The sequence below is a fragment of the Podarcis cretensis genome, assembly GCF_951804945.1.
Source record: "Podarcis cretensis genome assembly, chromosome: 12".
Taxonomy (NCBI): Eukaryota; Metazoa; Chordata; class Lepidosauria; order Squamata; family Lacertidae; genus Podarcis; species Podarcis cretensis.
This window is the reverse complement of record NC_137181.1, coordinates 35,225,633-35,252,641: the sequence shown is the minus strand read 5'-3', so window position 1 is coordinate 35,252,641 and position 27,009 is coordinate 35,225,633. Positions and strand designations below refer to the sequence as shown.

At 41.1% G+C, this 27,009-nt stretch overlaps 1 protein-coding gene across 5 annotated transcripts in view; it reads right to left on the bottom strand.

Moving 5' to 3' along the window:
• Positions 1-25,324, bottom strand: part of DNAH11 (dynein axonemal heavy chain 11) — a 152,436-nt gene extending 127,112 nt beyond the window's left edge. The window contains exons 1-15 of one of the 5 annotated variants that reach the window (XM_079947877.1): positions 25,008-25,324; positions 21,742-21,882; positions 19,150-19,346; positions 18,155-18,344; positions 16,090-16,189; positions 14,040-14,251; positions 11,734-11,967; positions 9,973-10,140; positions 6,143-6,259; positions 4,042-4,179; positions 3,820-3,944; positions 2,686-2,881; positions 1,677-1,781; positions 942-1,337; positions 20-352 (exon numbers count right to left, since the gene is read on the bottom strand). In XM_079947877.1, coding sequence (XP_079804003.1) covers positions 20-352; positions 942-1,337; positions 1,677-1,781; positions 2,686-2,881; positions 3,820-3,944; positions 4,042-4,179; positions 6,143-6,259; positions 9,973-10,140; positions 11,734-11,967; positions 14,040-14,251; positions 16,090-16,189; positions 18,155-18,344; positions 19,150-19,346; positions 21,742-21,882; positions 25,008-25,241 — 2,886 coding nt within the window. In that variant the 5' untranslated portion in view covers positions 25,242-25,324. Of the gene's footprint in view, positions 1-19; positions 353-941; positions 1,338-1,676; positions 1,782-2,685; positions 2,882-3,819; positions 3,945-4,041; positions 4,180-6,142; positions 6,260-9,972; positions 10,141-11,733; positions 11,968-14,039; positions 14,252-16,089; positions 16,190-18,154; positions 18,345-19,149; positions 19,347-21,741; positions 21,883-25,007 lie in introns of those variants that run through there. The other 4 variants (XM_079947878.1, XM_079947879.1, XM_079947881.1 and 1 more) reach the window with 4 other exon arrangements.
• Between the last annotated feature and the right edge of the window lie 1,685 nt (positions 25,325-27,009).

The window sequence follows — 27,009 nt, the reverse complement described above, 5'->3', positions numbered from 1 at the left end:
TTGGGGAAAAAAGAATTACCTGGTAATGTTGTATTCCCAAATGTTTTGCCACTCTCTTCACTTGGGCAGATATTTTGAAAACGTTGCTTAAAAGTTCATCTATTAAATCATAAAAGCCATCAGCAGCTTCCTTGTCCAGTGAAGGTTTGAATTCAATTTCTGGGACACTTAGGATCATTTGAAGCTGGAATAACGGAGCTGGCTTCAATGTTTTCTCTGTGTTTTCCAAGAAGAAATTTAAATTGTGCATTATGGCATTAAAAAGGCCATCAATTATGATGTCGTCAATGAACTCCAGGTAAATTTTCCAGTAATCTGAATCCAGGTCTGCTTTAAAGAGCATGGAGTTTTCCTAAAAAACACACATCCCAAAACAGGCACTTTCAATTCTACTGTTGAGACAAATTTCAATTATTTTTTTTTTAAAAAAACGTAACTAGGTAACTATCAGATCCACGTGGGGAATTAAAGCTACTTATATGTGTAGAAAATTAGCACCAAAATGTGTTTATAAATGAATTTGATAATAGTGTGCATGTTAAAGGATCTGAAATATTAAAACACCATTTTATTACTATCAGTTAACATCTGTACTTGAATATATATTTTGCAGTGAGTTGAAAAGATGTGTGTGCATGTTGCATATACAGTGGTACCTCAGGTTAAGTACTTAATTTGTTCTGGAGGTCCGTTCTTAACCTGAAACTGTTCTTAACCTGAAGTACCACTTTAGCTAATGGAGCCTCCTGCTGCTGCTGCACCACTGGAGCACGATTTCTGTTCTCATCCTGAAGCAAAGTACTTAACCTGAGGTACTATTTCTGGGTTAGCAGTGTCTGTAACCTGAAGCGTATGTAACCTGAAGTGTATGTAACCCGAGGTACCACTGTATCAAATTTCATACTCGTCTCATTATCATGGTGACTTGTTCTAGATATTACCTCTGTAAGCCTGTGAATCCTGCAGCCATCCTCTTGGAATAGCATGAATCTCTTAGTAAGTCTATCTTCTTTGTCTTCCAAGTTCAACAAAGCATCTTTTCTATTGTCCTTTCTAGAAAAGAGGGGATGCTCCATCCAATGCTTCATAATTTCCTGAATGGCCTTAATATTGTCCTTTGACCTTTGAAGTCTCTGCTCTAAATCATGAACCATAGCCTTCACAAACTCAATGTACTCCCAGCAGTTCTCTTCCTGCCATGTGAATATTTCTTCTGCTTCCATTAGCTGATCATCAATGGTCCTCAGTTCACTTTCGATGAGAGGGTATTCTACTTCCAAAACAGTCTGTTTAACCTTGTTATACCACTGGACCACGAGTTCAAGGTTCCCTATATACTGTTTGTGTAGAAAACAACAACAGAATGTTCAAATCTCTACCATGAAAACACTATGACCCCAACCTAACAATTAGCTCAAATCCAAATGTCCCCAAATCATGGGTCACTTAGACATGTGGGTCAACCACCTGACTAACTAGATCCATAGAATGGAGGCTCCAGCTAGACTTCCATAACCAGAATGCCTTTGCTGAGAAGGCCCTCTGGAGTGCTTAAAGTTGAATTGTCCAGGCTTTTCAGTTTACATTCAATTGTGAGGAAGAAAATGTCATCTGTACTAAGGAGAATCTGCAGAATACACACTCAGGCCAAACTGAAGATTCTTAAAAACACACACCTTAGCAAATGTCTCCCTTTTCTTGTATAACTCCAGTGCTGAATGTGGAATATCGAATCGATCCAAAAACAAGAAATATTTCACATCTCTTAAAATAGCCACCAGCTGTAAAGAACAATACACAATATAATCTTTCACAAGGTAGTTAAGGTTCGACACTTTCTAAGATTCTAGTTTCACAGAAGGAAGCACTTCTGGGGGGGGGGGGAATCCTTGATTACAATGTAACCAAGTACAGTGGTACCTTGGTTCCCAAACGGGTTAGTTGACGAACAAATTGGCTCCCATACACCGCAAACCTGGAAGTAAGTGTTCTGGTTTTCGAACGTTTTTCGGAAGCCGAACGTCCGTTTTGGCTGTTGGCATTGTTTCCAGGGCCCATCAGCCAACCAGAAGCCGCGTCTTGGTTTTCGAACGTTTTGGAAGTTGAACGGACTTCCAGAACAGATTGAGTTTGAGAACCAAGGTACCACTGTAGATGATGAATGGGGAACTTCAAGCCCACCAAATGCTGCTGAACTACAATTCCATTGGAACTTGTAGGCATTGCCAGTCACCATGGATGAAGAGAGTGGTAGTTCAGTAACATCTGGAGGACCAAAGTTTCCCATACTTGAAGTAAATCCTGCTGTTAAGTCATGTGCGGAAGCCCCATGGAGCAATGGGTTAGTGCATCTGCCTGTTATCTAGGAGGTTAGTGGTTCGAGCCCATCCAGGGATGAATCAGAATTGTAGAGGGACCCCAAGGCTCATCAATTAAATCAAAAACAATCAACTCAACATTATACGTAGGATCCATGTACTTTTTTCTTAATAACAACAAATTCAATTATTACGGACTCAGGCTGCAATCACAGGCACACTTACCTGGGAGTTCAATGGAGCTTATTTCTTGAGTCAATGTGCCCGGTTATTCACATGCATTCTTACTGAGATTTTCCCATTGTTTATTGTGTTAAGATACTTAGTAGATTCATTTACAGAGACAACAAAAGTGCTTGCACTGTACCTTAGGATCAAAATTCACACTAAGGAGACCATCTTTATCACTGCGCTTAATTAGGGGTTGATCTAAATTGAACTGGCAAACTTCATCCACCTTGGATTTCCAGTTACAATAGATCTGATCTTCATTCTGGTCAAGCAAGGTCAGCATCTCTATGTATTTCTGATAGATTAAAGCACCCTCTGTGCTTTCTAAGATTCTAAAAAAAGAAGACATTGTTTTATACTAGAAAGATGCCCACAAGTGGTGGAAATATGAATGGATGTGTGGCCACATCCATGGAATGAGGCCGTGTGAGGGTCTTGTGCAACAATCATATTCCCTCAAAATATCAGACCTCTGAGGGAAATGATGAGACGATGTACTGTCAAATGTGGGATAACACTTGCTTCGACACATCATCAAACCTCCCCCGCAAACAACTCAGAATGAATAGCCAACATCACCTAATCTCCCTAAAACAAGTTAGGATAACTGCTCAATAAAGCAGGTCATCTGGAAGCACCCTGAGGTATGCTAGCACATTCTGCTGACTGAAACAAAGCAAACCTGCAGTTGAAAACTGGCAATAGGACAGCACCCTCCAGCATGTGAGCTTAGTGGATTACGCTTTGTGGCACACACAAAGGTGTGTACCTTCAAACATCTCATCACTTCTCCCTCATTTCTTTTCCTAGTGCCTGCTTGCTGTCCAAACAATGCACCAATATGCACCAACAACGTGCATCTTGTGAACAAAGCAACACATGTACACAAGTGATAGCTGGTGGGGACAGCCTCCCTCGGCCTGTTTGCTAGGTCAAGGGCTTCTCTCAACAGTTCTGTCTATGATGTGTTGGGAAAAGGCAACTAGTGAGACAGACGGCCAAGGCCAGAAACAAGCTGGGAATGGCTGCCCCATATAGAAAATAGTCTCTTCCCCCTGCTTTTCCTTTTTTGTTATAAAGTGTACAAATATGGACTAAGGTTGCCAGCATATATGGAGTGAGACACATACAGGATTGTGCTGTAAATTTATGTGATCATGTATTCATTCTAGGAAACTATTTGATATGGAAGCAGGAAACTTGAAAGCAATCAAGCGATAGTCTGACTATTTTTCATGAACAATTTCCAATCCCAAAGAGATATACTTACGGATATGAAACAAATGATAATTTTGACCAGAATGACTGTATGCGAGCTTTAATTTCTTGGGACCATTTAAGGTTACCTGATGTAAATGGCATGTTTTTATTTATTATTTCATTCCCCGCTTCCACCTGTGGTGGTAAAAAAAAAAGCCCCAGATAAGTTATTCTGAATAAAGCGATTGAGGAAATTGAACATGGAACATTTTGCACTTAGGGTGTCATGTACCTGCTTAATGTGCTCATCATAGAAGTGTTTGCAATTATCCAACTCTTCATCAAACATCTGTAGTAAAATTTTGTAATTTTTGCTAAAAATGTCTGCAATAACAGGCTTATCCAGAAAATATCCCAAAATCACTAGAAGCTATATAAATAAAAGACAGTGTCAGATTTCCCAGTTACACAAATCCAATTTTCTCAATGCAGAAAGAGGCATTATAATAAACCAAAATAGAATATTCTACAAGAATTAAAGAAAATTTGGAGCAAAATCTGCATGTCACAAAAGTGCTAAAGGTCTGGTTATTGCTTTAATTGCTTTTTCCTATTTAACCAGAGATAATAAGTTGGTCAGAAAAAAACAATAAGCATACATACCTATTATGAGCAATGGAAGAAAAGGGAATATATGCAGTTTGGTTAATTTGTACAGATTCAGAATTGTGTTGATGTTTCTGGAAATATGGGTTAGTTTGGTACTTAAAAATAAATAAATGGAGACTTTATACAGAATTTAATTCTATTTCCAGATAACCAAGCACAGAAATTTAGAAGTGTCAGAATTGAAATTTTGGTCTGACACGTTTCTGGCATAACAAACTATAGTTTATTATCTAGAAAATTCTACTCCAGCTGGCCCAATGTGAATATTAACTGACTGCATCTGCTACTAAAAAGTACTGTACAAAATACCTTAGTTTCCCGTGTATTAGATGCCTCCATGTATAAGATGCCCCCTATTTTTTGGGACTCGGATTTAAGATAATGGGGGGAGATGGCACAGAGTTGTCGAGCTTGTGGGGGGGGGGTTAACCAGGGTTGTTGACCTTTTTTAGGGGGAATTGCCGAAAATCGCCCACCCATACGCATCGCAAAATCCGCCTCCTGTCTGTCCCCTCACAGGGAGAAGCTGCCAATCGCCTGCCCAATTGCTGCAGCATCAACCAATCAACACCAGCCATTGACGCAGCAACAAATAACATGCCCAATAGCCACTGACAGCCATGGCAGCTGCCAATCAAACGTCCACCCTATGCACTACCCATGTATAAGACAACCCCCACTTTTTAGCAAAATTTTAAAAGAAAATAAACTTGTCTTATACACGAAAAAGTTCGGTAATTACAATTATACATAAGTTATTCCAAGTGAAAGCATGTTTTAGTGACAAAGGGAAGCAGATATTATATATCTATATCTATATCATCTATATCTATATCTATATACACATACACACACACACACCATCTTATGTTGCATTTAAATACAGGCAGTAGCTCTATATTCTGACCACTCCACACCAAATTTCTGCCTTAACGTTAACATTAAATATGCTGTTTGCAAATACTATTCTTCTTATAGCCATAGACTAAATAAGCTAAACATAGTGCATGCTTGCCTTTAAAAAATTCTGACATATAAAATCAATACCAGAAAAGGTTACTTTTCTTTTGAAGAGTACAAAGTGTCTGGCAGTGCCTGATGACCAAATTATGCAAGATGCCAAGCATCAAACGGGAGCTACTAAATTATCTCAGTTCTCAGTTCAACTCGTGTGAGTTGAATTTATTATTGTTGATGTATTGCCTGAATCTCAAGAGCAGGTGTGAATACTTAAATTTGGGTTCCTCAAACAGCTGCCTCCTACACCCCTGCAATGGTAATGGTAATTAAAAAGCTGTTTCATAAGGTTCAAAAGCGAAAGGTAAAAAAGTCCCAATGTACATTACACAAGATTCTCCTAAAGCAACTATTTCAATTCTAGTCAGTATTAAGCAAATCTACTGACATATTCACAAATAGGCTTTATGACAATTCATGGGCCGAAATGCATACAAAGTTATACATATTGAGGCTCTAATCCTAATACCATTTACCTGTGAGTTAGTCCCAGTGAATTCAGCAGGGCTTACTTCTTAGTAGACCTATAAAAGATTGCACTGCCCACCCTGTATTAAAATACTGGTAGTTTTTCCACTGAATTTTTACACCCTTCATAGTAACTTGCACATTCCACCCACAAACTGATATTGCAATTACTGTAATGGTTCTAAATAGTGGCAACAGATTGAAGCAACATTTTCATTGTTAAGCCCTTCATAACTGACCTTAAGTGCTGATTCCAAACCTGAACAATCAAGGAATCCCACACAAAAAATTGATCCAAGGCGTCTTTCAAACTCCAGAGTCTTGTGTTTAAAATCCACATAGTCTTCTTCAAATTCCTGTGGAATACAAATTTACAACCAGTTAGATTTTAAAGGAAATCTTTTTTAAAATGTCTTGTAAGATGTAGGACATAAGCGACGAAACTGGGCCTGCTTATGGAGACCACTCAAGCCAAAAATGAAGTGAATAACTATGAAATGTGCAGTGAAGTATATTTGTTTTACCACTGTACTGATTTAAAATCATTGTCTGAAGTTCCTTGAAGTAAATTATCCTATCATACTGCCAAACCCTAGCCCAACCAGCAAGTCTTAGTATCCCCCAACAAACATGGATAGGATGACAGCTGTAGTGAATTCCAGATAAAGGCAGGATAAAGTTCTTTATTAGGTCCATTTGCAGAAGTGATAGTACAATCAACACTCCAAAGAGCACAAATGAAAAGCTCAAAATCTTAAATACTTCATAAAGTCCCAATGGGACTTTATGGGATTTAACATTTGCTAGACGGTGTCCAAGCAGATTAATCTGGATTGGTGCCAACTAACAACAGTCCCCACCTGTCTTATCTCAAGTTAGTATTCTAGCAAGTTTTAACAAGCCTTGCAGTTCCCTTTTTCTGTTACTTTATCGTGCTGTACCAACCAACAATACCTGCTGTTCAAATATGCTACCGTTTACGTCAATAGAGTAAGCAATGACTCAAACTCTTAGATGCCATTTAGCGCAGTTTTATTTATTGTCTATAGACTTTGCTACATAAACAGTAACTTTAAAAAACCTCAGTATTCTATATGCTTTTTGTAAAGCAGCAGCAGCAACTAAGTGCTTTTGATCACAACAGTAATTTCTGTGTGATTATAGAATGTAATGCAATGAAATATTTCACTGCAATATTGTTAACTATTGTTTGGTTTGGTCTCCAAGTGATTGAGCCTGCAATCTGGCTCAAAGGCTGTTCATGTCTCATTTACTTCAGTTAGAGCTATTTGCCTAACTCTAAGCACAAGTGGGGACGCAGGTGGCGCTGTGGGTTAAAGCCTCAGCGCCTAGGGCTTGCCGATCGAAAGGTCGGCGGTTCGAATCCCCGCGGCGGGGTGCGCTCCCGCTGCTCGGTCCCAGCGCCTGCCAACCTAGCAGTTCGAAAGCACCTCCGGGTGCAAGTAGATAAATAGGGACCGCTTACCAGCGGGAAGGTAAACGGCGTTTCCGTGTGCGGCTCTGGCTCTGGCTCTGGCTCTGGCCAGAGCAGCGATGTCACGCTGGCCACGTGACCCGGAAGTGTCTCCGGACAGCGCTGGCCCCTGGCCTCTTAAGTGAGATGGGCGCACCAACCCCAGAGTCTGTCAAGACTGGCCCGTACGGGCAGGGGTACCTTTACCTTTAAGCACAAGTGCACCCAAATAGCTGCACCTGAAACACTCCACACATGAGAGAAGAGCATGGAGCACAGATCACAACTCTTTGTTGAAAACTGAGTTATCTAGGACAACATACAAAATCAAAAATGTAGGTTGGAATTGCTATTTCCTCAAACATATCCTGGTTCACACATCCCATCAAACCACAGTGCATGCTGCTGAAATTGGGGGCAACTCCTGTGACACTGCTGGGAATAAGCCATAGTCTGGCTTTTTGTGTTGTCAGGAAGCTAGCCTGGCTATTCCAGGAATTTGAATCCTTACTTAGATTAGAAGGTTACTGGCATGCAGCCTACTCCACTTCCCACCCCCACCTTGCCAAACTCGTAACACTATGTACATAGGATCAAGCTATTTAGGTTTGATTCTCTGCCTGAAACCTGTAGCTAATTTGCCATGGATTTAATTGCTGAGAGAACCACCACAATATCAGATGACCTAAGCAATCATCTTCAAAAAAAATTCATACGGCTCCCTCCTCAAACAGCATCGCTTCAAAATGCAGGTGTGATAAATCTGAATGCTTTTCTCCTGCCCCAAACCCAACTTGAAACAACAACATTTCCCTAGACAAGGAAATAAATATTCTAATTTCACTTTTTCCTAGTTTATTCATTCCAAAACCCAAAGACAAACAGTTCTTGATAATGTGAATGAAAACAAATGTATAGTGATGACAAGAAAAGAATAACTGGTTAGTTCTTAGCTTTACTTTTTCATTTCGTCAATATCGAAGCTGCACAGATAAAGGTTTCTTTTATCTGCAGTCCCTTCACACTTGAGCAACTATTAAGCTAAAAAGTAAACCAGATCCAAACCAGAATTGTTTGAAAACTTTCTGTACTGCACATCAGTTCTGAGTAGCATAAAACATGTGAATGTGTTTGATGTTTTCCAAGGAACCATATATTAATTTTAAACAGCATTCAGTGAAATAAAATTGACAGGTATTGCTCAAGTACAATACAAAACCTATTTCAAACATTCATTAATAGAAGGCAGAGTAAAAATTTCAAAATATGAAATATGGATAAGGAGCTTAAACTTGGTACCCTATTGTCAAAACTGACATTCGAATTACCAAGAACACACACTTGAGGAAGAAAGCAGCGTAAAGTTACTGAAAACTTTTATGGAATCATAGGACTGTAGAGTTGGAAAGGACCATGAGGGTCATTTAGTCCAACCCCCTGCAAAACAGGAATCTTTTGCCCAATAGGGAGCTTGAACATATAACCCTGAGATTAAGAGCATCAAGCTTAATTGAATACATGCCTCAAGTCTGAACAATTTATTCTCACTGTGAACATTCTTAGATCAGGCTTTAAATTGGTTAATTTCTTCTCTACGTTGTGCTTCCCTTCCAGACACTAGGTTTGCACGTCACAGTAAGAAAGAGGCGGGAAACCTTTCTCCCAAGAGCCTTTGCAGTGGTACCTCAGGTTAAGTACTTAATTCGTTCCGGAGGTCCGTACTTAACCTGAAACTGTTCTTAACCTGAAGCACCACTTTAGCTAATGGGGCCTCCTGCTGCTGCCGCGCCGCCGGAGCACGATTTCTGTTCTCATCCTGAAGCAAAGTGCTTAACCTGAAGCACTATTTCTGGGTTAGCAGAGTCTGTAACCTGAAGCGTATGTAACCTGAAGTGTATGTAACCCGAGGTACTACTGTATTTCCTTCTGTGGGTCATATACCCATGATAGATAGTTCCAGAGGCAAAAGTGGTCAGAGAAACAAATGCAAAATTTACCTCTCCATCCAGGCAAGCAAGAAGCATCAGAATTCAAGGACACATTCCAGCCAGGCCAAGACAGATAGTGCAAATAAGGGCTGTTAAGGGGAGCACCATGGCTCAGGGCCTGAGGAGAGTCTCAAGGGCCAGAGAGCCATGAGGGGCTACATTTGGCTCACAGCACTGAGGTTCCCCATCCTTGTGGCAAGCTATATAACATGGATTATAATAAATGTGCAAATTGCACCAAGTTTGCTCAACGGAGCTAGGAGCAAACAAAACGCGATCCTTGGCTTAGCATTTTGGTGGGATTGTGGTCAGTTTTGCTCCAAACCTCAATGATTGGTGAGACAGAAACAAACCTAGACCTATCATGGCTTATTTTGGTGAAAGAAACAATGATTACAACAACTGGATGTAACTCTAAGTCAGGGATCATGGGATGTCACCTCTGAATGCTAGTAGAGAGGAGCAAACCAGGTACGATTCACTCGTGCAAGATAAGGAATGGCTTATGAGCTTACCATGATGCGCATGCGTTTCCACTGTATAGTCTTACAATTTCTTTAGGATTAAAAACAACACCCAAACGCAAATATGAAAAATGCTATATTACCACATTGTTGTAATCTAAGGGATCATATGTCTGCTCTTTAAAAATGTTGCAAGACTTCATGAATTCTTCATTCAACTTGCAGATTTGGTCATTCAATATTTTCCCCTTGATTCCACCAAACTCCAGTTTCTCCAGCTTCTCGAACTCAAGCGTAGTAACAAAAATATCCTAAAACAATAAACGTTATAATTAACCACAATTCCTGCCACAGTGGAAAATTAATTTTGTGTGTTTGTGTGTTGCTCTACAACCTTGCATTCCACATTTAACTTAGAATGAAAAGCATGTTGCATATATATATATATATATATATATATATATATATACACACACACACACACACACACACATATATACATATGCGCGCGCACACACACACACACACACACACACACACACACACACATATATACACACACACTTACTGTATATATACTGTTATATATGTTTGCTACTACCAACTGAAGTGGGGGGGAAAAGGATCCCCATAGCCAGAAACCAGAGGTTTCTTTCACAAAGATGTTTATCCACAAAGAAACTCTTGGAGAATGTTTGGCAGAGGTGATTTATTGGGGGGGAGGGGTTGGACTTCCTGGTTGTGTGTTTTCCTCCTCCCCTTCTGCGTTAGAATATGGGGGTCTTTCTATCAATATAGCAGTGGCATCCCTACTCCTTTCCCCATGTAAATGGCGCATAGGATTGCTCTGTGAACCTGTTTAAATATGAAGCATCAATAAGTTTGCAGAGAGAGAGAGAGAGAATGCACTGAAGGGAGGGAGGAAAAGCATTGAGGAAGGGCTTTGTAACTCTAAATGCATCAGGGTTTGGGGTTTTTAAGAACAAAAGTGACCTTCTACGTCACCTTTGGTACCCATTTCGTGTCTTTCTTTGCCATTGGCTTAGTGCATCTCCCTGGGCCACATAAATTATGAACATTACATTCATCATATCTATGTTCACGCTGCAATTATATTCCTGTCTAATCAGAAGTAAGTCTCATTGACTTTAGTTGGACTTACTCTCTGGTAAACATGGGGTGAGAACCTTCTTTGCCCAGACAGTCATATTCTCAATATTCCAGGGGTTGTATGCTGGTGGGGGGAGGCAGGCAAGGGGGAACCAAAGTGGCTGGGGCAAAATTGGGTGGAGGAACAGATGTGATTGTACAACATCTTACATTCCAGGCACGCAAAGGTCAGTTTTCTACACGTACACACCTTTAAATCCTCCACCTGGGCAAGCCAACGACAGCATAAATGTTTAAGGATACATTCCAGCCATCTGAAAGCAGCTCAGGAGAGTCCAAGAGTAGGACTGGTAAGAAGTGTGTCATGGGAACTATCCTGAGTGCCAGACAGACCTTGGCCCCCATGCCTGAGGTTCTTCACCCCTTGTGTGCAGGGCTGCTGCCTCAGTTTAATAAGCCTAGATCTTATATACACCTAACCAGAGCAAGCCCTATTTAATTCAGTGAGATACATTTCTAAGTATACATAAATAGGGCAAACAACAGAACAGTATTACTGCAAAGAGCACACTGGTTTTCTGCCATTAGTTTAATGTGAAGTTCCAATTGAAAAAGCTTTCAGGGAAGACTGAATCTATCCTAAACTAAAAGCTAATCATTAATGTCTCTATATATGGCATTACCAACGTGTGTAAAGGAACGTCTTCACTTAAAAGAAGCAGCAGTAGATTTTCCTATGTAGTTTACTCATAACTGTACTATTGGTAGATATGATAGTAGTTGGTAAGAAATACCTCTATTTTTTCCAAGCGGTTTAGAAACATATTGAACCTAAGAAAGACCATATTTGGCTGAAAATCCCATGGTTTAACCTCTTCACTATTAGCGAAATAGGTTGCAATTTTTTCCCTTTGGCTAAAAAAGTTATCCTTAAAACTTCTTAAAGTACGAAGAGCCTCTTGCACTTGTTCCAAAGTTTCTTCCGTTTCTCTTTTCATAATATCTTCTGGTGAAAGGTATGATATAGCCTACAGAGAGGAAGTAATAATATTTTTAAAATGTACCACCAATAAACGAAAACTAAGAGCTACTGGCAGGAAGGTAGTGCCATTGTAGTATTTTAAAAGACAGTATGTTTACAGCAACACACAACTATATAAATGAAGGTGAAGTCTGTTGACATCACTTAGCAAAAAAAGTCAAACATATTCTGTACATTTTCAAAACCTTCATGTCTACTCCAAGTAGTAGATATGTGCTTCTTACATACATAAGCTCAACTGTGAACATCTTTTCACTGCGAGTGTATTGCATTGCAAGTAAAATTTCATTGGAGGTTAATCACACAACCATCAGGTTGATATTATAATTGGCTTGCTACAGTTTATCACAGTATGTGCCATGACTAGCTTACAGCATAACCAACAACCAGCTTTTTTTGGGAGGGGAGACACTGCTCTAACTAGTGAACTACCCACGGTCGTGACAGATAGAGTGGGGTCTATGAAGACAGTCAAGTACAGCGAGGGGGGAAAAGTATTTGATCCCTTTGCAAAAGATGACTTAGTACTTGGTGGCAAAACCCTTGTTGGCAATTACAGAAGTCAGATATTTATTGTAGGTGACCACCAGGTTTGCACACATCTCAGGAGGTATTTTGTCCCACTCCTCTTTGCAGATCCTCTCCAAGACAGTAAGATTTCGAGGCTGATGTGTAGCTACTCGAACCTTCAGCTCCCTCCACAGATTTTTGATGGGTTTAAGGTCTGGAGACTGGCTAGGCCACTCCAGGACCTTAATGTGCTTCTTCTTGAGCCACTCCTTTATTGCCTTGGCCGTGTGTTTTGGGACATTGTCATGCTGGAATACCCCATCCTCGACCCATTTTCAATGCCCTGGGCTGGGGGAAGGAGGTGCTCACCCAAGTTTTGACCATACATGGTCCTGTCCATTGTCCCTTTGATGCAGTGAAGGTGTCCTGTCCCCTTAGCAGAAAAACACCCCCAAAGCATAATATGTTCCCCTCCATGTTTGATGGTGGGGATGGTGTTCTTGGGGTCATAGGCAGCATTCCTCCTCCTCCAAACACGGCGAGGGGTTTTTCCTGTTGTTATTCTGTCTCTCACAGCTACAATAAACCTTTCATTAAAATTATGGACTGGTCATTTCTTTGTCAGAGGGCAAACAGGCAAATTTAGCAGGGGATCAAATACTTCCCCCCTCACTGTATATTGCACATATGCAATGCATCTCAATGGGCTTTCTTGACAGACAGACATTCTCTTTTCTGTTCTGATGGCGTCTCTGCCAGCAAAGGCCAGGCTGCCCACAATCTGGAGTTTAAGTTCTGCAACCACCCTATCTATATAGTCCCTATGCTTGCTGCTTTACCCAAGAGAGGTAGAAGCTAGGGTACTGGCACGGAAAAAGCAGAAAAACTGAAACAGTCGATGCACCAAGAGATTTTGTTTACAGATCAGAGTTAAGAGTTCTGTTAAGTTATTGGAATTGCCTCTTTTACAATTAGGGCAGTTTATCGATGTCAGACTATGAAGTAACCTAGCAGTAAACCGGTTCACTAATAAATCCCCTGTGGTGTTGAACTTAGCAGATATTGCCATTACAGTTTTGCTATCTGATAAGCAATTTCCATTAACAATATATTAAAAATGGATGTTGTACACAGCTGACAACATGAAAAACAGTTTGTAAAAAGCTATGCGATCTTTAAAGAATGCCGCTTCTTTGTCAGACAAACAGCGTATTGTATTTTTAATAGAGAGCACATAAAATAGCAGAATTTATGACTATAATTATTTGTGTGTTATATAGCTTTAGTTGTAAAAACAGTATCTTGGGACTTTGGAAAATTCATGATAAATACTTTGGGAGATGGGAGCTAAAAAATAACTAACACCAGATAAATTTATACTCTCTTGTCTAAACAATTCTCCTGTATTGATTGACTCTTATTGACTAAGGCTGAAATGCTATGCACATTTCCCTGGGAGAAAGACACACTGAAATCTATAAAACTACTCCTGAGTAGGCATTTATGCTTTTCATGCTTATCTAGTTTTCTATTCACACCTTGTACTACCTGGCTAATGAGAAGATTGCAGAATTCCTGCAGCAGAGATATGATTCTTGCTGGCATATTATAAAACTTGGAGTGACTCCAGATCAGACAGATGGTGTGGAACAAAGGGGGAATTAAAATATGTATCTTTGGAAATTCTGTATCTTGAAGATGCTGAATATGTCTTTGCAGAGGTCGCAGGTAAAGCTCAATATCCTGGGCTTCAATGAGTGCTGAGAAAAAGAAAAGAATCAAGTATAGTAACTGGCGGTGAGTCGGAGATAAAAACACTTTGAGAGTTTCTACAAAAAGGGCATAAAAAGCAATCCCTGTGCCTACAATAAAGCCTGCTGAATCTCCCAACAGTGGGGCAGCATGGTGTTTAGGATAAATTTGAATGCTTTACTCCAATTCACACATTTTTTTTTTCTCTGTGACATTCCTCTTTGCAAAGTAGAAAAGCAAGCATCACCATTCCCATCCACCATTCAGCTGACCTCACATATGAAGAAGCAGCATTCCCCATGAACTCTTGAACAATTTCTCCTGCTCCAGAGGCCAGGGCCTGAAGCAATGGGTTCAAGTTACAAGAAAAGAGATTCCAACTCAACCTCAGGAAGAACCTTTCTGGCAGTAAGAGCTGTTCAACAGTGGAACGGACTCCCTCAGAATGTGGTGGGCTCTCCTTCATTGGAGGTTTTTAAGGAGAGGTTGAGTGGCCATTTGTCATGGTTGCTTTAGCTGAGATTCCTAATAGGGCATCAGTATGGAACACCTATTTCATATATGAAGTCATTTTTATAGTGGAAGAAAGGGGGATACACTCACTGCTCAACCACAAAGTGCGTAAGCTAGGCATAAGCACTCCTAGTCACTAGAGACTCCAGTGACAGGTTTCTGAAGAAGAAGAAGAAGAAGAAGAAGAAGAAGAAGAAGAAGAAGAAGAAGAAGAATAGTAGTTTGGATTTGATATCCCGCTTTATCACTACCCAAAGGAGTCTTAAAGCGGCTAACATTCTCCTTTCCCTTCCTCCCCCACAACAAACACTCTGTGAGGTGAGTGAAGCTGAGAGACTTCAGAGAAGTGTGACTAGCCCAAGGTCACCCAACAGCTGCATGTGGAGGAGTGGAGACGCGAACCCGGTTCCCCAGATTACGAGTCTACTGCTCTTAACCACTACACCACACTGGCTCTAGCGGGGAGCTAGGGGGAGTGCAACCTCTCCCAGAACAGGCTGTGTACCTAATTATTGAACACATGAACCAACCAATCACAGAATACTAGAATGCCAAACTAGTTATCACAGACTACCAAGTTTCCTTTCAGCTACTCTCAGTTTAGGAAGGAAGTGATAATCTATTCCGATCTAGGGGATTTAAAAAAAACGCCCCATCAAAAAATGAAAGTGAAGCACTGCTTTCCTGTGTCACCTTTAACGGCCAACACTTTCCAAAATCTGTGAAGAAATTCTAGCTGCTTTAATGAATTTTGGCCAACATGCAAGAGAATGATTTCTCCTGGTGGCTGTTTACACACAAGATTAACTTTCAAATACAAAATTTGATACTTTCCTCCAAAGTGTAAAAGAAAGAATATTCGCCCGCCTAGTAAGGACCATGCAAGGTTAATCACTTGCTGAACTCTTTGTACATTTGGAATAAAGTGCCCTATAAAAATAACAAGCATTATGAGATTTCATTGACATTTCATTTGATCAATATGCAAACAAAATAGTAAAACATGACCAACTGGGTAATAGACAAACTTTAACTGTTTTATGTTAGAAGTAAAACTACCTAGTAACAGTTTTACCACATGGAACAGTCTCTAAATAATGTTTACAAAACACTCTGTGTTAATCTAATTGTTTAAACATTTTATCTTGCTTTATATGGAAGTAAAAATATCCAAACTTTATACATATAAATTATGAGGATATCTAAGGCTGTCCCAAAGCGCAGGCAGGGAATTAATGCTTGCAGCAATACATCAAGAAGTATTATGGATTATTCCATAACACGAAAGCATAAACGTATACAGAATGTACACATTTCATTCAGAGAAATTTACCATTTTCTACTTCCTTGTAAATGTCTTGAAAAGTGGGATAATAGCTGCTCATCTTCACTTTTAAGATCCTAATCATTTTCTGAACGATGGGACTCTTAAGCTGGAATTAGAACAGAACAATGAATCTCCAGCAACTATCCAGTATGTTTTAAGAATCCGTTTTATCACAAAATGCAGTTGGCAGTGTTCAAATAAACAAACTTTGGACAGACCAAGCAGCAGGGTTTCACAAATCATTGGATATATATTTGAAAATTAATTTCCAATCCTAACAAATCATACCCTTGAAGGTGATGGCCAGAAAATTATTTAAAATGTTGAGTCTTGGGGCTGAAAGTTTATTGCACCAAATCTCAACTACCACAGCCCCTTTTTAACATAATGATCAAGTACATGGTTCTACTTGCTATATCCCCTCCTGGACAAAGTTATATCTACCACAGGTATCCACTCCCAGGTAAGAATCAAAACTAATTTCTGCTATATACTGCATGTGGAGCAGTCTTTGAAGCAATTTCAGTTGGTTCAAAATATGTTTCAAGTGGAACTGGTCCCTTAGAACATGGGTCACTAGTATTTATTCATTTTTTAAACTTTGCTATGGCTTAGTTAACACCAAGGTATCTGACAGACCATCTGCATCTTTATGAACCCGGCCATTCTTTAAAGCCCATCAGCAGTCTTGCTCTAGGGGCCTCCCCTGCCTCCCCCTTCTCAGTGGTGCACCCCCCCCCCAAGTGTGGAATATTATCCCTGGGAAACCTGACTAGTTGTAGGTATTTGGTGAATATAATATTCTCTTGTAGTTTAGTGCAGGGGTATGGAAAATGAAGGGACATGGGTGGTGCTGTGGGTTAAACCACAGAGCCTAGGACTTGCCGATCAGAAGGTTGGCAGTTCGAATCCCCGCAACGGGGTGAGCTCCTGTTGTTCGGTCCCTGCTCCTGCCAACCTAGCAGTTCAAAAGCATGTCAAAGTGCAAGTAAATAAATAGGTACCGCTCCGGCGGGAAGGTAAACGGCATTTCCGTGCGCTGCTCTGGTTTGCCAGGAGCGGCTTAGTCATGCTGGCCACATGACCTGGAAGCTGTATACCAGCTCCCTCGGCCAATAAAGCAAGATGAGCACTGCAACCCCAGAGTCGGCCACAACTGGACCTAATGGTCAGGGGTCCCTTTACCTTTTTTATGGAATATGAAGCCCTGCAGATGTTGCTAGAATCCAACTCCCATCAGCCCCAGCCTGAACAACGCTCAAAGATAATGGAAGTTGTAGTCACAATTTATTTATCCTTTATTCACTTTGTAAGTCACTTTTATCTTGCCCAGGGCAACCCAAAGCGACTTACAACCAAACCAACAGACATACAACCAAACCAACAGACAATGAACCCCACATGGGTACATTAAAACCAAGAGGAAAGAGAAATACATTTTTTTTTGAAAAAAAATCCCACCCACTTCTAAAGGCCACAGATATTTAAAGGCCAAAAGCCTCCTCATAGAGGCCTGCGGCCTGGCGCCTGAAGATGACTGTCAGGCAAGCCACCCTGGGGAGAGCATTCCACAACAGGGAGCCACCACAGAAAAGGCCCATTCTCATGTTGTCACCCTCCAGACCTCTTGTGGAGGGGTCACATTGAAGAAGGCTATCAGATGATGACTGCAGGGTCTGGGTCGGTTCATATGGGGAGAGGCAGTCCTTGAGGTATTGCAGTCTGAACTGTGTAAGACTTTATAAGTCAAAACCAGCACTTTGAATTGGGTCCAGAAACTAAGTGCAGTGAGGCCAAGATTGTCATTATATGCTCAAACCGTCTTGCCCCTGTGAGCAACCTGGCCACTGAATTCTGCACCAGCTGACATTTCCAAACCATCTTCAGAGGCAGCCCTACATATAACATGTTGCAGTAATCTAACCTAGAGATTACCAGAGCACAGACAACAAACTTCAGCTTGCTTGGCAGTATCTACAAGTTAAAAACTACTATCCAAATTTTCAGCTCTAACTCACGTTATATACAAATATAAAAGTACAACAATGATCATGAATTGCTAATTGCTTACCTGGTCATATATGCACAAGAGATTATCCTTTCTTTCTTCCCAAAACTTTAGCTCAACCTGAGGATCTGAGTGAAAGCCATGAAGAAGAGTTTCAGCTGAATTCCTTCCCACAGTGTCTTGTATTTGATGTGACCACTTGATAACCATTGATTCTATTGCATGCAGTACTGATCTTGTGAAAGAGTCTTGCCTGCAAGATAGGAAAATGGCAGGATTCCCACATTCTTAAATTCAGTGACATTTTACAGTGCATGTTAACTACTCTATATTCCTGCCTGACTTTGTGCTTAGATCAGTTTATATTGCTTAGCATTGTAAACCCCTCCATCACATTTTTTGGTTTGTGTCATTTTCTGCCTGTCTTTCATCTTGGAACAGTCTCTCTTTTACATTGGGAAGTGCTGTTTTACACTAAAAACTGTTCTACTCCATTTCCAGCATATTTCACCCCTATGCTAAATGAATAGTGTCCAACCAGGCAAATTTGTTCAGATTTGGCAAACCAAATTGTAAGCCATATTGTTTTTGTGACCATCCAGTTTCAAACTCTTATTTTGCAATTTTAAAAAGGTATCACCGTTAATGGTTTAATAAAATCTGCCTTTAAAAAACAACAACTTATTTTTCTGTGAAATAAAATCTAACGTCGATTATCGCTATACCATATTAATGTTGGCGTAAAATAGGCTTTAGTAATTTGTGCTTTTCTAAAAAAAATAAAAATAAAAATAATACAGTAATCAATACATCCATTATTTCACTCATTGCAATTACATTCCAAAGACATTGCTTTGTTTGGTATTGTACATCTCACACTTACAGGTGACTCCCACCACTCACGTTTTATTGGCACTTTTTAAGGATTCAACCAAAATGTTTTACCTTCTGCTTGAACAAACATGAAGCAAAATGTATTTCTTTTTGATGTAAACACACACACACACACACACACACAGAGAGAGAGAGAGAGAGAGAGAGAGAGAGTGTCTCCTTACTTATTTTCAGTACATATCTCATGCAACTCAGTCTCTCTTGCAACTGTTGGAATGGGAAGGAGAGTTCTTCCTGACATAGCTCCAGTCATAACATATGCCTTATTTTTCATGATTTCTACATGCCGTTCCATGTCCAGGGAAACAACATGTGGCCACGATTCATTATTTTTCTTATTGGAAAGAATGGGCAGTACAACCTGAAAGAAGTGAGAAAACAGTGGTGGGATAGAGGAAAAACACAACATATAAACTATGGCTGCCATACATCTGTATGTTCCCTGGGTTTCAAAGGCGGAATTGACGTCCGGGGGGAATTTCCGAAATGCGCCCCTTTGTCCTGGGTATTAGGCAAGTCAATCATGTTTCTTTTGGCATTTTAGTTTTTAAAAAGCTCAACAACTTTGGAGGTGTCCTGGTTTTTACTTTTTGAAATATGCCAAGCCTAATATAAATGCATTGCAGAGAGGGGTGGTGGGAAGCTTCAAACCTAGCCAACACTTTCAGTTTCTTAGTGACATGCCTCAACATGTTTTCTTTTTCAGGCCCATCCTGCTACATTTTGGATTATACTGGGCATGGCTTTATAAAAACAATGGCAAAAAAATTGTACATTAGGTCATGGAAGAACACTTGAATGTCAAGTAAATCAAACCTAATTAGTAGGAAAATTATCTTTGATGGTAAAGGGGAATATGCACAAGTGTTGAATAGCTGGAAACTAATAGATGGTGTTGAGTAATTTATTATATTTAAAAAAGGAATTAGGGATAGAGATACAAATTGCTCCAGTTTTACTCTTTGTAGTATGTTCTAGGAAGTGTCAGGTTTTTGCATGAGGATAATGAGGAAAACGAAGATCCTTGATTGATTGTGAAATGGCTAGCATTTCTGTCTCTTATCTTCACACTTTTGAGTCTTTTTTAAATAAAGAATTTTTTTAATAAAAAACCCCAACATGGCATGAATACTTTGGACAGGTATCTAGTAAGAAATAATCAAAAGCATGTTGAGCAATGCAAGATCTTTACATTAAATATTTGACTAGGCATTTCTGCTGTTGTGAAATTCTCAGCTGATCTCTGTGCAATAAATTAGTTAAGTAAACAGCCACAGTGGCACTATAAATATGATTTGTAACCACTACATTCACATACACTTGCTTGTTGCTACACATCTCCCATAGTGATAATGTTTGCTAAATGCAAACTTGCTGGTTAAACTTAATGCTTGCTAAATCCCATTTCACCCTTTTATTTCCAGTCTGTAGTCCAATCTGCTTGCAATAAAGGAATAACATGGAGACTATTTATTTATTTAGAGCTTTTATATACCACTCTTCATAATGTATATCCCAGGGCAGTTCAGAACATAAAAATTATAAACAATATAATAAAACAAAACACCAAGAGCACTTAAAGCCTACAGGCTGAGCTGCACAGTAAAACTCTCAGCTTCTAAAAAGTATTTAAGAATTAGTTGAAAAGCCATGGGCATTAGAAAAGTTCTTGCCTGCCACAAATAAAACTACAGAGGGGACACCAGGTATAAGTTTCCATAACTGGGGTTAAAGGATCCCTTTTCATTTGCTATCACCAATTTTGTATATGATAGAGGGAACTTTTAAGAGTAATCAATAGTGCAAAAGCACTATTTACTTATTTAACAAGTAAATTTGCTCTCAAATAGCCATTCTCATTAACATCTACCCCAGCCTGCCATTTTAAGTGGAAAGCATGCAAGGACAATGCTCTCTACAACATATTATGAGAAAACTAAGTCTTCATTAATGACATTTTGACTTCCCCCAGAATAAACCCTGAAGCAGAAATCCTAATCAATGACCTGGTTCCTGTGTCGTCAACAAGGCATGGTTTTAAACTATGGTTTAATGTGAATGTGCAGCACATTGGGGCAGAGTGCTGAAAAGTTGTCACATCACTCCTTCCCCCTTCTGCTGCGGACAAAACAAACCAGAGGCTGGCTTGTTGCATCTTCCCGGCATGGGCTCATTCATGGTTTTCTTTAAGCAAACTACTAGCAGTAAGCCAAGAACAAACCTTGGTTACTGCTCTAGGATTGTTTGGGGGAAACAAACAATGAAATCAAGTTCAGATGATAACATTGTACAGAAGCGCAGCAGGGTGGGGGAAGAGCTGCAAGGTATTTTATACACCATGCCAACAACATGCTCTTTCACATTAAACCATAGTTCGTTTTAAACAATGGTCAGTGTGATGTGTAAAATTCTGTTTGCTTTTGTGAGCTACCGGGTGTTACTGTCTGCATACTCTTCCTTATATTTTACTTTACAAGGAAAAAAAGGAGGGTTGAATATTCAGGTAAAAGACACCTGGTTTTGTTTGTTTTTTACCTGAAGGACCATCCCCCCAGCTCTACGGGCCTGTGCTACCCCTTCTTCATAAAACCGATTAACCAACATCCTTGTCAAACTGATTTGATCTAAATCAGATGTTACAAAGGATTTCCCACCCTTTTGTAAGTTTGGGGGAGGATTGAAATCCATCTATTTGGTGTAGTGTGGTTAAAGACTGAGAAGTTAAAATTACGAAGAAAAACATAAGCTAGAAGTACCTCTTCTAAGAAAATCATTACATGCTCCATAGATGCTCCAGACAATTCTGCAAATTTGAGGGCTTCATTGCAGTTTTCTGCTCCAACGCAGTCTGTGTTCTTCATAATACAAACGGTTTTTTGTTTCATGCCGCTGGGTATCTAAACCAGAAAGATACGTTACAATTCTCAAGTGAATAAATTGTGACCATATGTACTCATTCATTTGATAATTTATATAATGTTGTGGGGGTTTTTTTGGGAGGGGGTAAGGGTAGGCTGTATGCCAGAGTCCCTTCTCATTCCTGGATGCCACAAGAATCCAATTGCTGGAATAGCCAGACAAGTTTCTTGGTAATGGGTCATTAAAGTAACAAAGAAAGTGGTTCTGTGCCAGACTACAAAAGAGCGGGGGGGGGGGGCTTCAGCTCACTGGTAGGTAGAAAGACAAAGGCCTTCCATAAACAACTTTGGAAACTATGGGGCACAAGTTTTCCAGGACAGCTGAAATGTATCCCAAACTAAAAAAAAGCCCTTTGATGACTGGAATGATGTGCAAACTTGCACGATGTACAGAAGATTCAATAAGTGAATTAGTGGTTGTATATCCTGCTGTGGTGCTTATATGCTTCTGGATTGGAGCTTCCACTGTGTGTGTGTATGTGTGTTTTATTTGTGTGTGTGTGTATAGGGCTGCTGGATTCCCTGTCTCCCTAGTCACAGCCTTGCTGCTCTACTGAAAGAGAATCTATGTATGAAAACTTATTTTTGGTCATTTATTTCCCCACAATGCAGCATTATGGAAGCAATTTATACCAAAGTATACAAACACTAATAACCTTGATGTTAGAGTAATAAATTTGAAAAATAAAGTAAACTTTTAGGATTGCCATATTTTGAAGAGCAAAAAAGAAAACATTTGCCGACTTTTACTTTTAACTATGCATCTCTATGACGACTTGTTTTACATACCCATGAAAAAGACGACGTGTCCTGCAAAAAGAGGACATATGGCAACCAACCCTAATTAGTAAACTCCTTTTTAATCTGGATACCTTATTTAATTAGGGTTGATCCAGATTTATTACATATTGCTGAGAGTATGAAGCATACTTCAAAATTATTAGCTACTGTAGTGGGTTGCTTTGATTTTTGTTCTATTTGTGCAATGCAATGGTTTTAAAATAATTGTCTTATAATGAAATTCAGAACTTTTAACTCTAGTTGCAACATATTGATACGAGTTGTATCTCGTTTTGTTTGGCCTTCCCCAGCTAAATTTATAAAGTAAGTGTGTTGTTATGAAGATCAAATCTGAAGTAAAAAATAAACCAAGAACAAAAGAGAATTCCAGATAATCAAACCATGAACCTTCTCATCACAGACACAGCAGTAGGAAAGAAGTACAGTGGTACCTTGGGTTAAGTACTTAATTCGTTCCAGAGGTCTGTTCTTAACCTGAAACTGTTCTTAACCTGAAGCACCACTTTAGCTAATGGGGCCTCCCGCTGCTGCTGCACCGCTGGAGCACGATTTCTGTTGTCATCCTGAAGCAAAGTACTTAACCTGAGGTACTATTTCTGGGTTAGTGCAGTCTGTAACCTGAAGCATATGTAACCTGAAGCATATGTAACCCGAGGTACCACTGTATTAGACTTCACTTCCCCTCCCCTATGAACTGGTATCATAACTCAGCAGTTACATCACCATCCAAGTTGCAATCATACCTCATGTAAAGTCAAGGTGAGATAATTTAGCATAACCAACCCAAGTTAACAGCTTGTGATAAATAAGTTGTGAAAAGAAGCTTTTGAAAGCTGTGAATCACATGGAAGCAATTACCAATACAAATCTTTCTGAAATTCAGTTTCTCAGCAAATTAACAAGTGTTACATACAATACACAATAGCATTTTTACTACAGCAGAGAATGTCTCTCAAATAAGTAAACATGCTCTTCAGCAAACAGGCAGAAAATGCACCTACATTGTTTATACACTTACTGGCATTTGTTTGAGTTTGTAACCTGTAACATTGCTCAGGCTTTTGGTGAGTTACAATACAGAAACAACACAATAAAACTATAGTTTGCAACAGATAAATTAGACTTGCATGTTAATAAATAAAAAACCAGCTCAGGCACAAAAGTCTTACAACATTTTCCAAAAACAGCTTAGACTTGGGCTTTAGCAGGTCTCAAAGGAAAGGTGTTCTATATTTTGGGGCAACCAGACAGGATTACAGCACTGAACATGAGGTTCTATCAATGAATTACCTGTGCACTTTTTATAACCAAATGGAAATATATTGACAGACCAGTGGTACATAGCTCTAGTCTAGGGATTACTGTTAAATAATGCAAAGTCATTCTGAAGTAAGAACTATGAATTAGAAACTTCTCAGGAACAGTCCCCACAACTAAACAAAACAATTTTCTTCATTATGTATGGATGCTGTAAAGAAAACAAACAGGTTGCAGGTGGTTACAGCCCACAGGTAGGCCCACAATAGCCAGCAATATTTTTTGTCATTGGAGGTTGGGTGGGATAGAATCATAAAATCACAGAAGCATACATTTGGAAGGGACCTAGTCCAGTATCCTGCAATGCACGAATCTTTTTTGCCCAACATAGGGCTCAAACCCACAGCCCTGAGATTAAGAGTCTCATGCTCTACTGACTGAGCTGAGCAGCCCCCCCCCCTTATGAAAATGACAACAGTCCACTGTGGACTATGGTCAGTTCAACCCAATTCACAAAAAAGTGACTGTGTACATGGGTACAATCACATAGAGAACTTGTGTATAAGCAATCTGAAGTTATAGTCCTATAGCGCAAGTATATCAACATAAAAAATAAAAATCTTATGAGATGTGTACATAGTGGAACATCAGGTCTGTGTACAGACATACCTGACGACCACCTTTTCCCAACACCTGATGAGTTTTGGAGTTAACATCTTCTAGAATGGCTCCATGGGAGCCAAGGCCCCTTCAGCTCCCCCAATAAAATATTGGAGGGGTCGACACCCCTGAAAGTTGATGGGAAATGCCATTCAGATGGTGTGTGTGCCCCACGACATGTGATCTATTATATGGGGTGGGGCTTAGCTGTCCCCCCCCAATATTTTCTTCCCGTTGGCACCCCAGGGGGGCCTCGAGATTTGGAAGTCACCCATACCAAACACATCCACATGGCTGGGTGTTGACGGAGCCCACAGGAGGCAAGGGAGAAACCAGTCCACTTGGCGCACTGCAAACCCCACCCAAACACCTCGGCCATTATTTACCTTCGTCCCAGCTGCCAGCCCTCCTGCTAGAGGGAGGCAGAAAGCCAGCAAAGTGAGGCGGCTGTTCTCCAGAAAGTCCTCCAGGAGCTTCTGGTTGTCTTCCTCCGCCAGGAACTGGCTCCATTTGTCGTCTTTCAGCTTCAGCAAGTGCGCCACGCGGCGCCCCACGAACTGGGCCCTCGCGTCCTCCGCGAAACTTTTCTCCTGCGCCGTCTCGTCCTCGTCCTCTTCCATCTCCAGTCCGGCGTCCACAGAGGAGGAGGCGGCGGTGGCGCTGCAGCTGCAGCAGCTGGGGCACTTCGTTGGCAATGCGCGCCCTTCCCAACTTTTCGACGCGAAGCTGGACGCCCTTTCCTCGCCTTCCCCGCGCAGTTCTGGAGCGCCCGCTAATTAGCGCGCGGGCAGCTCACCTGCTGCTGCTGCTGCTGCTGCTGCTCCTCGCGCCCATTGCCGGCCCCGGAGTTGCTCCCCACGCCCCCGCCAGCGTCCGGTTCAAGTCGCTGCTCCGTCTGCTCCAATCAGCGGCGGCGTCCCGTTGCCCAGGGGACGAGCGAAAAAAGTCACGGCCGGGCCACCCACAAGCCGCTCCTCAAGGGAAACAAATCACGGCCCTGGCCAATTAGGGCCACGGCTTGCCAGGAAGGAACCATCAGCCGCTGCGACGCCGGGGGTGGGAAGGGTGGAGGGGGGGGGCAACGGAGAAGCTAAGGGCTGGCGAAGGTTTTTAAATGCGTCACACGGATGTTTAGCGACACACCTCCAGGGGGTCAGTGCCCCCGCTCGCGGAAGACGGGCAGGTCCTCCCCACGAGCAAATGGACTGGCTCGCTCCAAGGCAGCAAAACTAGCCACTCGATAAAATGCATGCATTTTATAGGGTTTCCAAACGGTGTTTTCATTTGGGCAAGGGCGGGTGCAGCTATCAAAGTGCTTCTGGGCAGATGTTCGCAGAAGCCCAACTTGCAGCCAATGGCTTCAGTTTCTCATAGTTTTGAAATGGCGAAGTAGGCAAGCTGCAGATTCACGGAGAATATTAGGGAAGTGCGCCAAAAACTGGCCAGTGGTTGGTTTGTTTCCTTCCCTGTTACCGTTTTTTTCAGACCGCTAGTGACTAGGAAGAATATTAAACCAGAACTTTTGTTTTCAAGAGCTGAAGAAAAATGTGCGAGCCTCTTGGGCTTGCCGATCAGAAGGTCGGTGGTTCAAATCGGCTTGACTGGGTGAGCTCCCCTTGCTCTATTCCAGCTCCTGCCAACCTAGCAGTTCAAAGCACACCAGTGCAAGTAGATAAATAGGTACCACTGTGGCGGGAAGGTAAACTGCATGTCTGTGCGCTCTGGCTCCCATTATGGTGTCCCATTGCGTCAGAAGCGGTTTAGTCATGCTGGTCATGCTGACCCAGAAAGCTGCCTGTGGACAAACGCTGGCTCTCTCGTCCTGAAAGCGAGATGAGCACCACAGCCCCTCCTTTGACTGGACTTAACCATCCAGGGGTCCTTTGCCTTTTTACCTTTATCAGTAATATTATTACAAAACTCTTCAGGAGCTAGATGTGCTGTGATTCTTGTGTGACATTGTGTCATGGACTGGTTGGGCACAGAGGAATAGTGGGAGGTACCAGCTGGGGAAACACCAAGGGGAGAAGGCTCAGAGCCTAGGGAGTGATGTTGTGACCATGACCAGTGGCCACAGGAAGAAGACTGGAAGGTGTCAGATCAGGCATAGGCAAACTCGTCCCTCCAGATGTTTTGAGCCTACAGTTCCCATCATCCCTGACCACTGGTCCTGTTAGCTAGGGATGATGGGAGTTATAGTCCCAAAACATCTGGAGGGCTGTTTGCCTATGCTTGTGACAGATGCTGAGGAGGTAACAGGGCTAAGAGAGGAAGGAGAGTCTGTGGCAGAGAGAAGTCCAGAAGCAGAGATGGAAGCAGAAGAGGGTGGCCAAGAGGCTAGTGAAGAGTCATGAGTGTCTCCTCCTACTGCAACAAAATCTTCACTCC